The 15,063-nt window shown below is 50.8% G+C and overlaps 1 protein-coding gene across 3 annotated transcripts in view; it reads right to left on the minus strand.

Moving 5' to 3' along the window:
* Positions 1-10,171: 10,171 nt before the first annotated feature.
* Positions 10,172-15,063, minus strand: part of Akap1 (A-kinase anchoring protein 1) — a 31,452-nt gene continuing 26,560 nt past the window's right edge. For 2 of the 3 annotated variants that reach the window (XM_029545987.1, XM_029545988.1), the window contains exons 7-11: positions 14,369-14,519; positions 13,945-14,012; positions 12,423-12,496; positions 11,693-11,755; positions 10,172-11,218 (exon numbers count right to left, since the gene is read on the minus strand). In XM_029545987.1, coding sequence (XP_029401847.1) covers positions 11,144-11,218; positions 11,693-11,755; positions 12,423-12,496; positions 13,945-14,012; positions 14,369-14,519 — 431 coding nt within the window. In that variant the 3' untranslated portion in view covers positions 10,172-11,143. The remainder of the gene's footprint in view (positions 11,219-11,692; positions 11,756-12,422; positions 12,497-13,944; positions 14,013-14,368; positions 14,520-15,063) is intronic. The other variant, XM_021212268.1, reaches the window with a different exon arrangement.

Genomic DNA, 15,063 nt, shown 5'->3' on the forward strand with positions numbered 1-15,063 from the left:
AATGCTTCCGGGCTGGTGAGATGGCTCAGTGGGTAAGAGCACCCGACTGCTCTTCCGAAGGTCCAGAGTTCAAATCCCAGCAACCACATGGTGGCTCACAACCATCCGTAACGAGATCTGACTCCCTCTTCTGGAGTGTCTGAAGACAGCTACAGTGTACTTACATATAATAAATAAATAAAATCTTAAAAAAAAAAAAAAAAGAAAGAAAAGAAAATGCTTCCAGTTGGGCAGTGGTGGCGCACGCCTTTGATCCCAGCTTTGGGAGGCAGAGGCAGGCAGATTCCTGAGTTCGAGGCCAGCCTGGTCTACAGAGTGAGTTCCAGGACAGCCAGGGCTACACAGAGAAACCCTGTCTCAAAAAACCAAAATAAATAAATGAAGGAAGGAAGGAAGGAAGGAAGGAAGGAAGGAAGGAAGGAAGGAAGAGAGAAAGAAAGAAAATGCTTCCATAAGACTGAGATATAGGCAAGCCTGTAGGACATTTCCTTAATTAATGATTGATGGGGGAGGGCTTAGCCCATTGTGGGTGGTGCCATCCCCAGGCTGGTGGTCCTGGGGTCTACAAGTAAGCAGGCTGAGTAAGCCTTGGGCAGCAAGCCAGTGAGCAGCACCGGCCATGGCATCCGCATCAGCTCCTGCCTCCAGGTTCCCGGTCTGCTTGAGTTCCTGCCCTGCTCTCCCCCAGTGATGAACAGTCATCTGAAATCACAGGCCAAATGAGCCCTTTGCTCCCCAGGTTGCCTCTGGCCATGGCGTGTCACCACAGCAATGGTCACCCTCAGACAACGCCCATCCATCCGTTCACTTTTGCAGACCTGGGATCAGAACCCAGGGCCTTTGGTGGTACACACCCGGAGTCCCAGTACTCCAGAGGTTGAGGCAGGAAGATTAAAAGTTCAAGGTCAGCCAAGGCTGCAAACACCTTCCACTGGATTTTCAAGAGATTGCTGCCAGGCATGGGGGCACACTCTGTAATTCAAGTAGTCAGGAATCAGAAGCGGGACAAGTTCACCACCATTCTGGTCTACATAGCAAGTTCTAGCCTAGCCAGGCCTATGTAGTAGGAGCATATCTATACCTACCTATACCTATAGCTACATCTGTACCTATATCTATTATAACTATTATCTATTATAACTATGTCTATATTATAACTATATCATCTATATGCATTTATATATTTATATCATATATATCTATCTCATCTTTATCACATCTATCTATATCAGTTATACAGAGAGAGAGAGACAGAGATTGCCGACAGGCTAGCTGAAAGCACCTATAATACCATCCATCTACTCAGGAGATTCTTTGAGTACAGTCTGGGAAATTTAGCAGCAATGTCTCTCAACATAAAAAAAAAAAAAAAAGCCGGGCGTGGTGGCGCACGGGAGGCAGAGGCAGGCGAATTTCTGAATTCGAGGCCAGCCTGGTCTACAGAGTTAGTTCCAGGACAGCCAGGGCTACACAGAGAAACCCTGTCTCGAAAAACCAAAAAAAAAAAAAAAAAAAAAAAAAAGCTAAAAACGACTGGGTTTGTGGCACAGGACCTTCTCCTTGGTCCAGAGGCCTCTCCCTACCCATCACCCATCCCAGCCTTCTCCTTTCCTACTCCCCTTCCTGTCCCCTCCCTCCTCACTGTCCCTCCCTTCTTTTGTCCCTCCAGCGCAGGGGTGTTTTGCAGGCCCAAGCCCCCCCTCCTAAACTCTCAAATGCTTGATAGAACAAAAGGCTAACATGGAAGGCAAGCCAGGACTGCTAATACTGTTTGGTTTCATTGTCTTTGGTCTCCCACACAGCAGGTCTCTTAAGTAAGTGGAGTGCGCCTGTCTCCGAGTGTATTTACAGGCACACTTGCCGCCCCCCCACCCCACCCCGCCCACATCACCTTGAGAAGCAGGGCCTGAGTTGAGGCTAACTCTCTTGTCCCCTCCCCTGCTTCCCTTCCTCACCCTCTCCCTTTCCCATCTCCTTCCCTGTCCCCTCCCCTCCTCTTCTTCCCTTCCCACTCCCCTCCCTAAGCTCACGATCCCAGTCCTGGTCCCAGGGCCCTGGGAATTCCTGTCTAGCGCCCTCCTCCTCTGAAGTGTCTTCCTGTCCTAAACTGTTGCTCTGAGTCCCCACACAGCCCCGTGCTTTTGCCTCGGAGGGCCCCCCCGTTTCCTGACTAAGTAGCAAGCCAGCCAGTACAAAGGCTGAATAAACAGTCAGTAGAAATTAACTTGAATGTTCAGGGAGAAGAACAAAGACTTCCGACGTGAGCCAGGGAAGGAATCGTAATTGCCAGAGAGAGAGGGGCGGCCCTGAGCTCAGGCTGCTGGAGACTTGGGAGCGCGGATGTTGACAGTGGCGGAGACAGGCGGGCGCGATGCTGACTTGATAAGTGGAAGAGTGAGAATTCTAATTCAAGGAAGATGCAGATAGAGAGGAGCACGGGGACAGAGAGGAGGGGCCGCTGAGGGGTCCAAAGGCCAAAGGCAAGGTCCCCCTGCTCCCGGCTGGGCATCCTTGCCTGGGCTCCCAGCCCAGAGTAGACATTCTCATGGGGACACCAACAGTAGCCAAGTACGCATACACGGAGACTCCAGGGTAGGAGAAAGGCAGAGGCTACTGGCATTGTGTCTCCAGGGTGGAAGAAATGGACCCAGAGAAACAGAGGGCCCCACCCTAGGCCCATGGAAGCAGACCCATTTAAGAGACTTCTACAGAGAAGCAATTGGCACGACCTTGTCCTTACCCCACCCGGTGTGGCAGCTTACAGAGGGGTGTGAATGCTCAGAGCCACGTCCTGGAGGAGGGCGTGGCAGGGTAGCGTCCTGAGAAAGAATGCTCCCTGGAGAAGGGTCCTAGGAGACAGCCTGCGACAGGTCTCTGAGCCCGGAAGGGAAGGAGAGGGAGAAGTGGAGGCCTGAGGCCGAGGAAGCTAGATAGATAGATGCCAGGGGACTTCCGAGGGAGGGGAGACTGGTTGTGGTTCCAGAAATGGGATAAAGGGGAGCTTCCTGGAACATCTCCCCTGGCCGAGAGGAGGCAGCTCCCAGGACCCGTGGTTGGGTCTATCCGACTAGTTTGAACCATCTGAACAGGAGCATTTGCTGGAGAGAGACCAGGTCAGAACACCCAACCTCCAGAGACCACGAGGAGGGACAACCGGGTCCCTGCTGTCACTGGTAGCCCACCAGAGTGGACGCGGCACATGTTTGTGGCTGGAAAGCCGCAGAAGCTTGGGGAGGAAGCTTCCATCCTTGAGTAACTTCTGCCTCTCAATGCTAGGTCAAAGCCCCCAGGAAGGACCAGACCTCCGAAAACCCCTGATTCTTGTAGTTGTTGGGCAAAAGACATCTCCATGCTCTGTGGCCTCTTAATTTCGTAGATGGTGAAGGGCAGAGAATTAAAGAATCAATGGGCAATTAAGGAGGTACTGGCAGGTTCTGGCCAAGAGCATATTATTTATTTATTCAGCCAGCCACACTCATTTTTAAAGAGCTAACTTCCATTTTGTTTCTGACACCAAAAATAAATCAAACTAAAAACTGTATACATCATAACTGAAAAAAAAAATACATATTTGCATGGTATGTCGCCCCTGTGAAGCCTCTCAGCTGCGACCTGCAAAAGGAATTTTGAGTAAAAAATAAAAAAGAGAGAGAGAGAGATGAATTCGTTCTGCACTGGTCTTCCCTGAGGGTACAGATGGGATCGAAAAGACAAAAATAAGGTTTTAATTCACTAGTGATTTTTCCCACCCCGTCTCAAGCTTCTTTTTGATTCTTAGCATCCATTTTCCTGGGTCGTCTTGGGAGGGTTGCAAGATTTCAATCCATTAACACAGTAGTAGGCTGGTGAAATTTCAGGACAGGCTGAGATGAACAGCCACAATGAGAACACAGCTGCCCTGGGGCTCCCGGCAGAGAACTCAGACAGCCTATGATTCAGCTCCTAGCCCACGATCTGTCGCCCTAAGGGAGGGGATCTCTTTGAAGAGCCCTCTTTTCTCTCCTCTACTTTCCCTTTACCTGACTTGGGAGAAAGAAACACAGTCTTGCCCCCCCCCCCCAATCTATATCAGCTTTCTGATTTGGGGCCAGCTCCTTGGCATTGATTATACCTGCACCATTGACTGTCTTCCATCCTCCATCCCCCTTCCTTACCCCACCACTACCCCCCCACCCCCTGCACCCCACCTCCTCATCCCTACCCAGCAAGCACTCTTGGTGTCCTACAGGTATCTTTCCAAGCTACCCCAAGGTTGATTCTAGGACAATGGCTCTCAAACTTAAGTCTGCATCTAAACTACGTGGACAGAGTGCTACACGGTTCTCACTCAGTAAGTCTGGGGTATGAACAGGGGATTTGCATTCCTATTAAGTTTAATACTGAGACAGAGCTTGGAGAACCTGTTTTCTACGATGAGGCAAAGGGAGGGGATACCCGTAGTAGCTTGTGCTGTGGCGCCATCTAGTGGACATAGACCACAATAGCAGCAGTCTCCATTCCACTCTTTTAAACATTTCAAAAACACATTCTCTTTTACGGCTCTACTTCTTAAGGTGGGCCTTTTACTGTTTAAATGCTCTCTTTCCACCCTCTGAATAAGACCATTACAAACTATGCCCTGCCTAATATGGATGAAATGAATGAAACAGGAAACTGGGTGTTTTGAGGGTAGAAACTAAACTGCACACCCTGATTTTGATAACTGTCCCCCAGATACATCTGACCTAAGGCACAACGCTGCACACATGCAGACAGCCGGACATCACCCAGATTACGCAGTAATTAGCTCTAACCCCCAAACCAAGTCACCACAGGAACCAAGGATTCCAAGTTGTCTCAACCCAGGAGGGAAGCACACCACTTTAGAAGAAACTCAACAACCCTGAGGACGGGGCTGTTGGGGAGAACTTATCAGAGCACACTCAAAACCCTAGGTTCACCCTCCAGAACGACCTGAATTGGGTATAGTGGCCACACCTGTAATCCCAGCCTGGCAGTTGAGAGATGGAAGTGGGAAGGTTGGAAGCTCAAAGTCAGCCAGGAGGTGCTGACAGACTAATTCCAGCGCCAGGGAAGCAGAGGCAGGTGGATCTCTGTGAGTTTGAGGCTAGCAAGTTCCAGGACATACAGAAAAACCTTGTCTCAGAAACAAAACAAAAACAAAAAGAGGGATGATGGAGGAGGAAGAGAAGGAGAGGAAGAAGAAGAGGGTTGTTCAGGGTTATTCTAGTTTAAAACTCAAAGAAGAAGGAAAAGACGGTCACAAGTTCAGCCCCAGCTACCTGGACTATGGCTCCAGTTTCAGGCCAGCTTGGAAAACTGTCTCAGAATAAAAATGTGAAAAGGGCTGGCCATGTAGCCTAGTGATAGAACACGTGTTAAGGGCTGTATTTGCCCCACCCCAGTATTGAAAAAAAAAGTGTAGGTTCCAAAGTCCCATTCTTTTTTTTTTTTTTTTTTTTTTTTTTTTTTGGTTTTTCGAGACAGGGTTTCTCTGTGTAGCCCTGGCTGTCCTGGAACTCACTCTGTAGACCAGGCTGGCCTTGAACTCAGAAATCCACCTGCCTCTGTCTCCCAAGTGCTAGGATTAAAGGCGTGCACCACCATGCTCCCAGCAAGAACAGCATACTTAACTGCTAAACAATCTCTCCAGCCCCCAAAAGGTAATAATGTTTAATCATCTCTTAGTGAGTAGCTTCACCTCAGACCAGTTAAATCTGCTCATATGGCCGATTTCAAGTAAGTGTTAATACACAGCCAGTGTGGACTATCGAAGCCCTGGGGAGGACCTCAACAAAGGAACAGACTCCGAGTGATTAAAATGAAGATCAATACCCGGGTGCAGCGGTTTGTGCTTATGGGGGCCAAGCTACTTGGGAATCTGGGCACCCAAGCACCCAAAGAGAGCAGAGAGCGTGGATACCAGAGGACACAGGTTCAAGGCCAGGATCAGCCTATTGTGAGCCTAGTCCCTCCCTCCCCAGAGGTTCCAGGACCCCATAGAAAAGTGGGAAAGGCCCTCACTTAGGCATGTGCCATCTGTTAGAGACTCACTGGCACACTTCCACAGAGCGCTTCCTGAAGGCTCTGGATCTATCTCAGCTTTGTAGCCCTTAGCAGGCTTGGCGTACACACACAGGCACTTGGTGCAGAAACCTGCAAGAGCAGTCACAACGCCTCCCCTGTCATCCTGCCAGGAAGCCCGGAGAAAGACAAGAACTCCATCCCAGCTCAGGGACTAAGTATCAGCCTTCCTTGCCCACAGCACCCGGGTGGGGGTGGGGGTGGGGAAGTGGGGCGGGGAGTGTCACCAATGCCGTCTGTCTCCACCAGATGTCAGCTGGGCCTGCTTCTCCAAACAAGCAAGCCAAGATCTCAGAGATTTTCTTTGTAAAGATACAAGTCAACCTCCTTAAGAGGAATCTTCCGTTGGCCCCCGTTTGCCAGATTACCCTCAAATCAAACCTGGCAAGCCTGTTGAAATCCACCTTCCCTTAAAAACATCTAGCTATCGTATGATGTGCGCCTTCACGACATAAAGCCACGTTCATGTATGTATTCACGAGAGCAGAGGCACACATGAACAACTTCAAATGTTGGTCTTCATCTTCTGCCCCGAGACGGCTAGGTTTGCACACTGCCACACCCGGGTAGCTGTCCCGGGAGCTTTATGGCGATTCTCTCCTGTCTCCTCCTCCCCTCCCTGGCACACTAAAACATAGAGCTTTCTGTGGGATCTGAGGACCCACACCTGGGTCCTCATGCTCACACTTGCCCACCAGAACCACCTTTTGCTTTTCTATTCATTTACAAATCGAGGGTTATGGGGACTGAGAGCAAAGGACTTGTGTCCAAGTCAAGCAGAATATGGCGCACAGGTGGCCCTGGGGCCAGCGTGCTGATTTCAGAGTAAAGGTTTGGGCTATGGTGGTTTGAATGGGAAGGGCCCCCTAGAATGCTTGGTTATTAGGAAGTGTTGCTAAAGCTCTTGGGCGTCCTCTTCACTCTGAAACATGGCAGACACTGGGCAGAGGACGAAAGAAAGCACGTCCTGCACTCCTAACTGCAGCCCCGTGACACACAGCGCCTCTACCTCAGAATCAGGAGGAACCTTGGGTCCACACTCAAGTCCAACAGGGCTGAAGGTCACAAAGGCCACACCCAATTAACCAGAGATACCCAGCCAAAATAATGGTGCCTGTCAGGCCAGGGCAACACACTTCTCACACTTAAGGGCTTCACATGTCCTGATCATAACAAATCCAACAGTCCAAAGGAAAGAGTGTGTCAAACCGAAAAGCGCAGGGGTGCTGTGTGAGACACGGGTGTGCAGTGAAGATGGCAGAGTTTTATGAAAATGCATTTCATAACGTTGACTGGTTTTATGTCACAATTCAGAAGCATGAAATTCTAGCACCCAGGAATCAGAGACATGATTGAAGTTTGATGCCAGCTTAGCCTACATAGCAAAAACCTCACAGACACTTTTAAAAACACTTCCTGCAAACACGCTTTTAAACTACTACACGTGTGTCCAACGTGGGCTGCACGTACTGACATGCATATGTGTAGAGGTCAGAGGATGGCTTTGCGAGGTGGTTTTTCTACGTTCACTGTGCATTTTGAACTGGGCATTGAACCCCGGTCATCAGGCCTGCACAGCTAATGTCTTTACCTGGTCTAAGGAGCCATATCCCATTCTGCAATCTTGTTATTGGCCCATTACCACCATACAGCCCAAGCTGGCCTCATTCCCCCTGCCTCTGCCTCCCAAGTGCCGCTCGTATGGTAACACCTGGTCAACCTACAGTGTTTGCAGTAAGAAACAGTCTATGTAAGGGTGTTGGTACTGGTGGGTGGTCCAGTGCTGCTGTCCAGGACAGGAGCCACAAGCCAGTTGCTTCCTGGGGTCCACACCACATATCAAACTGTGGACTTCCTCATAAATATTTTTCTTATATGCTTTAAGTGAACAATATTATTTTTTTTCTTTTTCGGGGGCTGGAGAGATGGTTCAGAGGTTGAGAGCACCAACTGCTCTTCCAGAGATCCTCATTTCAATTCTCGGCAACCACATAGTGGCTCACATCCATGAGATCTGACGCCCTCTTCTGGCACGAAGGTATATATGCAGGCAGAACACAGTGCGTAACTAAATCTTTAAAAAAAATTTTTTTCTTTTTCTTTTTAATTGTGACTTTTGGAAAACTGTGACAATGATGAGTCAGGTTCTATTTTTTTTTTCTTTACATTTCTGTTTTGCCTACCTGTAATTCTGTGTGAGGGCATCAGGTCCCCTGAACAGAAGTCACAGTGAGTTTCCATGTGGGTGCAGGAAATTGAACCCCCCATCAGGTTGCATATCTACTGTATTTCACCAGACTACCCAAAACACTGCCAATGAAGTTGTTTTCCTTCTAGACCATCCTACATGAAAAGATTCACCCTTTGGCTCAAACATTTTAAACATCTCCTTGCTTGATTCATGTTTGACTTAAGTCTCTCACAGAAGCAAGACCATGGATGACCCTGTATCCCTGTTCCCCTATGACCTAAAACTATCTCCCCGCTGACCATTTAAGTACTGGCAATTGTCAGGGGACATAAACCTAGGTGAGTGTCTCAGCCAGGGTTCCTATTCCTGCACAAACATCACGACCAAGAAGCAAGTTGGGGAGGAAAGGGTTTATTCAGCTTACACTTCCACATTGCTGTTGATCACCAAAAGATGTCAGGACTGGAACTCAAGCAGGCCAGGAAGCAGGAGCTGATGCAGAGGCCATGGAGGGTTGTTCTTTACTGGCTTGCCTCCCCTGGCTTGCCCAGCCTGCTCTCTTACAGAACCCAAGACTACCAACCCAGAGATGGCACCACCCACAAGTGGCCTTTCCCCCTTGATCACTAATTGAGAAAAATGCCTTACAGCTGGATCTCATGGGGGCATTTCCCCAACTGAAGCTCCTTTCTCTGTGATAACTCCAGCCTGTGTCAAGTTGACCCCAAACTAGCCAGTACAGTGAGCAATGTGGCTCCTTGCTACTTAGAAGTGGTTAACAGGGCTGGAGAGATGGCTCAGTGGTTAAGAGCACTTGACTGCTCTTCCAGAGGTCCTGGGTTCAATTCGCAGCAACCACATGGTGGCTCAAAACCACCCACAATGAGACCTGATGCCCTCTTCTAGTGCATCTGAAGACAGTTACAGTGTACTTAGATATAATAAATATATATATGTATATATATATATATTTTTTTTAAGTGGTTAACAGCACTTAAGTTGAGGAGGCTGGCTTTACGGCTTGGTTCTGCTCTATGTAGCTCAGCCAGGGAGTCTTCCTGCCTCACTAGTGTGTGGATTCTGACGGGAAGTACCCTAGAGCTTTTACCTTACACCTGTGATGGCTGTGGCTTCAGTTCCCAGGAGCTGGATTCGGATCCTGGTATACCCAAAACTGTCCTTGCAGTAGCAATGACCCGCCACTCCTGTGTCTCTCAGGGCTCAAAGGACACTGATGGCTGCAGTGAACTGGAAGAAACCGTCTCATCGAAGCCCAGTCCCCCAGGATTCCACCCTTCCCCCCCAGCAGTTGGCTGGATCTCTTCTCCCACAGCCTGGTTCAGGCTAAGATGCCTCTGATGGCCGCTACTCACAGGAGTCTCAGATGAGCTCACCTGGAAAACTGTAAACACCTGCTCCTCTGAAGTCCATGCCTTCATGGTTGGCCCTCCAACTCGCTTTTCTTCCCCAATTCCCAACCACGTCCCATGGGATCACCCTCCGAGGAGGAGACCTTAAGATCTGAGAGACCAAGAATCTACACCCTCCCCCAGACCCTACGGCTCTGGCCAGAGGAGCCTGTCTCAACACCTAGTCCATCCCAAGGGAAGCACTCTGGTGTTATCAGGCCTGCAGAGGCCTGTGTCTCTATCTTCTACCTTCTGCATCCTCTCCCTACACCACACCCAGTGTTCTCAGAGGCAGGAGTCCGAGGAAGCTGGGCTGCCACCTGGTGGGGGAAGGGGGAAGAGCAGGCCAAAATGTCTTCCAAGATTTTGGGTCCTCTCTTTATCATGGCCCTTGGAGAGTCACAGCTGGCCACACCATTCTCAACCACCCTTAGTCCCAGCCCCAAATCTTTGCCACCACTCTACTGAAGAAAAAATGGACTCAAGGTTATAGTTTATACAAGTCAAGATTTATGTAAAGTCCAAGATCCTTAAGTTAATCTTAAATTGCACAATGCTAAAGACAGTCTATAAAAGAGTCAAACACCACTGCAAGGTAATTCAATGAAGCTTTTTTTTTTTTTAAATTCATACAGGAAAAAAAAAATCAAATCCCCAAATGACAGTCTCCCACACAGCTTCCTGTCTGCACAGGAAGCACAGGGGCTCTGGCTGGAGCAGCAGGGGTGGTCGGTCCCACTCTGTGGGACGGATGGACGTTTATTTCCTCGTGAAGGAAGGATGTGGAAGAGTTTTGAGTTCCCTTTGTTCTCCAGTGTGTCTTGTACAAAATATTACATTTTTAAACATATTATTTACAGAGTTCGAACAAATAGAAAATGGTTACAAATTACAACCAGGCTTGGCAAGATAACAGCTGCCCCTCCCCCTACTCACTGGGGTCAGGTGTGACAAATTGTTCCTTATTTACATCTATGTTTAAAAAAAGTCTGAGTTCCTATAGACCTAGAGGAAGTATATAAAAACTGCTCAACACCATCAATTCATCCAAGCGAGCTATCCAGGGAATCGATACCAATTAGTCCACGTCTTACTCCCTGAATAATGACTCTAAAATTGACCCTCTCACACAGCCCCACACCCGCCCTGGCCTGCCTGCTGCAGTGTGGGGTTTGGGTGGGGAGAGGGGAGTGGATGGAATGGGAGCTGCCTGGCTAAGAGGCCTTCCTGCAGACAGCCTCCAGCCGGGCTAAGCTGGCTGGCCGGTGTAGCGCCACGCTAAGGCTTTGAAAGGAACACACGGCTCCTCCTGGGGAGGAACCTCCTTCTCCACAGGACGACAGAATGGGGAAAGAATACTCGGTGGGAACAGTGTTTGTTACTCTGCTGTTAAACCTCTGTCCTGGGTGCCAAACCCACTCTCAACAGTGCAAAGAAGGAAGCAGCTCAGGAGCCAAGGTCAGAGGCTGGCATAGTAGCTGTCTACCCACTGTGCAAGGCCTCGCTCCACCAGCGACCGGTTTATCAACACCACCTGGAAAAGAGAGAATTCTTGAGAGTTCTGCATGGCACCCAGGGGCTAGATCTCAAGTCAGCGTGGGTCCTTCAACCCAAGTCTCCAGTCATCAGCCAGGGAACGGGTGCAGACCTGGAGCATAAAAACCACAACAGGGTTCTTACTCTAATGTCGTGCCCCTTGGCACAGGCTTCTGACATCCTGAAGAAACTCGAGCCTTGACAGTAAGGATAGGAACAACGGACAGAGGTCATGCAAGGTCTAGAGCGGGTCTCCCCCGATTGACACTAAGGGTATTTTGTGTTGGGAAAGACCATCCCAGAAGTTCATGTTCAACAGCACATCTAGCTTTATGACACTACGTGGCACCACCCATGACACGACACTAATATCATCACCCCCAACCATGATGTGGCACTGGGCCACAATCATTCGAAACAGTGGCCAGAACTAGTTCCCAGTCAGCATCTGGGAAGAAGGGGGCAGACTCACTTCATCTCCAACCACACTCCATAACTGAATCAATGGAAGGCCAGTCGCACTGTAGCTTGTCACCTGGAGGGACATGGGGCATAGAAAACACCTTAGGCTGTACACAGTTTTACTATGTAACCCAGACAGGTCTCAAACTCACAATCTTCCTGCCTCAGCCTATAGAGTGCTCGATTAAAGGAGTATGCCAGGCCTGCACTTCTTCACGACTGCAGGCCACTCCAGGCTCATGACGATATGGCAGGAAGAATTTAAGTGTGATCTCAAGAAGTCTGGACACTTAGCTGCACTAGGCAAGAGGTTCCACTGACAGTCCCTGGCTGGTCTCCAGCCTTCTGTCCCACCCCCACACACCTGGGCCAGCCTCCTGCTCCCCACACACACACCTGGGCCAGCTTCCTGCTCCCCCCCCCACACACCTAGGCCAGCCTCCTACTCCCTGCACACATACACCTAGGCCAGCCTCCTGCTCCCCCCGACACACACCTGGGCCAACCTCCTGCTCCCCCCCACACACACACACCTGGGCCAGCCTCCTGCTCCCCACACACACACCTGGGCCAGCCTCCTGCGCCCCCCACCACGCACCTGGGTCAGCTTCCTGCTTCCCCCACACACACACACCTGGGCCAGCTTCCTGCTCCCTACACACATACACCTAGGCCAGCCTCCTGCTCCCCCCCACACACACCTGGGCCAACCTCCTGCTTCCCCCCACACACACACACACCTGGGCCAACAGTGCTGTATTGCCTGTCATCTCACTCATGGCTGCGTCTGCCTCCGGTGAAAAGTGATCATCATCTAGAAGAAAGAAAAAGACAAAAGGGTTCAGGCTCGTCACTCACCTATAGGCTGCTCCAGACCCTGCAGACTGCAGAAGTGTGTGGGGGACAGCCACCTTGCCACCTGAGCCTATGCCTCTGTGACTCAGGTGGATAAACACGGGGGAGCTCAGGCTGTATGTGTCCCCCAAGGCATAGGGCACATGGGGCCAGCTGTGCTGAACAAGTTTGTGTGCTTCCGACCAAACCAGCAATGCCCCAGAAGACTGGAGGGCATATCTACTTTATGGGAAGGCTGAACCCCCAAAGGGAGACTTGGACCCACGCTGACTTGAGACCTAGCCCCTGGGTGCCATGCAGAACTCTCAAGAATTCTCTCTTTTCCAGGCGGTGTTGATAAACCAGTCGCTGGTGGAGCGAGGCCTTGCACAGTGGGTAGACAGCTACTATGCCAGCCTCTGACCGTGGCTCCTGAGCTGCTTCCTTCTTCTTCCCACTGTGCTGGGATTGGAATTAGGCAACGTTCTAGCCCCAGCAGTGGGCCCAGTATGGGTGGATGCCCTCTGACAGGCAGGACTCAAGGTGGCCGGCTTATAAAAGTGACATCTAAGAAAAGAACATGCAAAGGCAAGAAGTAGTAGGGTAGAAGGTGAGGATTAGAAAGTGTGGTGGAGAGTCTGTGACAAGGCAGGGCCTGTTCTCCTGGGTCTGGTCAGATTGTTAGATGGACAGAACAGCGAAAGGTTAGGAAGAAAAGAAGGAAAGAAAGAGCCTGCTGGAGCTCTGGCAGGACCTCAGCTGGACTTCAACTTCTGTTGCTGTGTATGTGGCTCATGCTGGCCTCAAACTCATGGCAATCCCCCTGCTCTGACCTCCTGAATGCTAGGATTTCAAGTGTGCAACACCAAGCCTGGTTACACTGTGGTAAGTAAGTCTTGAGCACTTAAACTGCTCTGGACACAGCAGGATCCGAAGGGGCCGGCCTGGGAGAGGGCGGCAGGTTAAACACGTGACTCTCACGGCCTCCCTGGTGTGCAGGCACCAGCCCATCGTGCCAGAGGACGGCTAAGGGAGGCCAGCACACTCTCTAGCAATGTTCTCCGTCTCAGACACACACACTGGCACAGTCCCCACACGGCCTAACGAGTGGCAATCACACGGAGCAATGTGCTGACCTTGAGCCCGTCCTCTCTGGGCCACATCCTGAAGGCCCTCACTGGAGCCGCTAAGGCTGCCATCTGGGTAAGGGGCAGGCAGCAGCAGACCCTGAATGAGGCGGCCACAGCAGCACCAGCAGCGCCTGGGGACTTGCTAGGAATCTGAGATGCCAGGCCTCAGTCTGGACTATTCAACCGGAAGCTCACAGTGACAGCAACTATTGTCTACACAACACAGACTAGAGGGGAGAGCCCTGTGCCACAGCGTTCCCCACTCTCTTCCCTCAGCCATTGGGGGCTCGCCTGTTACCTGACAGAGGAACCACACTGTCCAGAAGGACTTCTGCTCCTTGGAATGGCAGGGTCACAAAGTCAGACCTGGAAAGGCAAGAAAGGGGTGGGTCTGACACGGCCGACGGTCTCTGAATTCATCATCTACCCAGCACACCCGAATGCAGGCGGACAGCTGCAAAAGCCTGACTCAGAGGGAGTCCTTCACCAAACTCAAGCGTCTCTCACACTTCTAAGGCCTGGCACTTGGGGCTTCTCCCACAGAGCCGCTCTCTAGTTCTGTGTAGCCGAGGCAGGTCATCACGCTTGTCTACATCTGACTGCGAACACAAAGCTGGCAGAAGGAGGGAAGACTCCGGCCCCGTCTGAAGCTGGGTAGAATTGAGCCATGCACCCCACGCCATGCAGGGGTGACTTGTGGCTGGCCAAGGAGTCCCACTCACCTAATTTGCCGGAGCACGTCGACTTTCACCCTCTTATAGCCACCGTAGTCCACGTAGCGAATCTCCACCTCATTGGTGTCCTCATAGGAAGCCACTACTTGGGCTCGCCACCAGGCCCCGTCCGCACCAGGGGCCGCGCAGATAACAGTTACTGCAGGGTGGGAGGACACGTGTGTGGGGGACACGTCTGGCCTAGGGCAGGGCTGTGAGGGCTACCCTGGTCATTGCTCCCCACCCTCCCGCATCGTCAGAGGCATGCATTTTCCCGGGTAGGGGACAGGGACAACACAAATCCTCCACAAAACCTCTCCCAGAGCCAAAACAAAGGGAAAACTCAGCACATTGGAAACCCAGCTTAGCATATCCCCAAAGCTGCCCAATAATCCTGAAGGGCCTTCAGTCTGGGTCACTGACTCAGAAATATAGCCTAAAACTAGTACAAAACTCAGCAAGGTCCTGCCTTATGTGTGTGTGCGGAGGCCACATATGACCTTAGCGGCCATTCCTCAGGTATTGGGCCTTTATTTAAAAAATGCTGGCTGGCCAGTGAATTCCAGGACTCTGCCTATCTCCGCCTCCTCAGGGCTGGGATCACAAGCATACACCACGACACAGATTCATATTCATTCATATTCTCTCTCTCCCTCTCTCTCTCCCTCCCTCTCTCTCTCTCTCTCTCTCTCTCTCTCTCTCTC

This window comes from Mus pahari, chromosome 14, assembly GCF_900095145.1.
Source record: "Mus pahari chromosome 14, PAHARI_EIJ_v1.1, whole genome shotgun sequence".
NCBI classification, from domain to species: domain Eukaryota; kingdom Metazoa; phylum Chordata; class Mammalia; order Rodentia; family Muridae; genus Mus; species Mus pahari.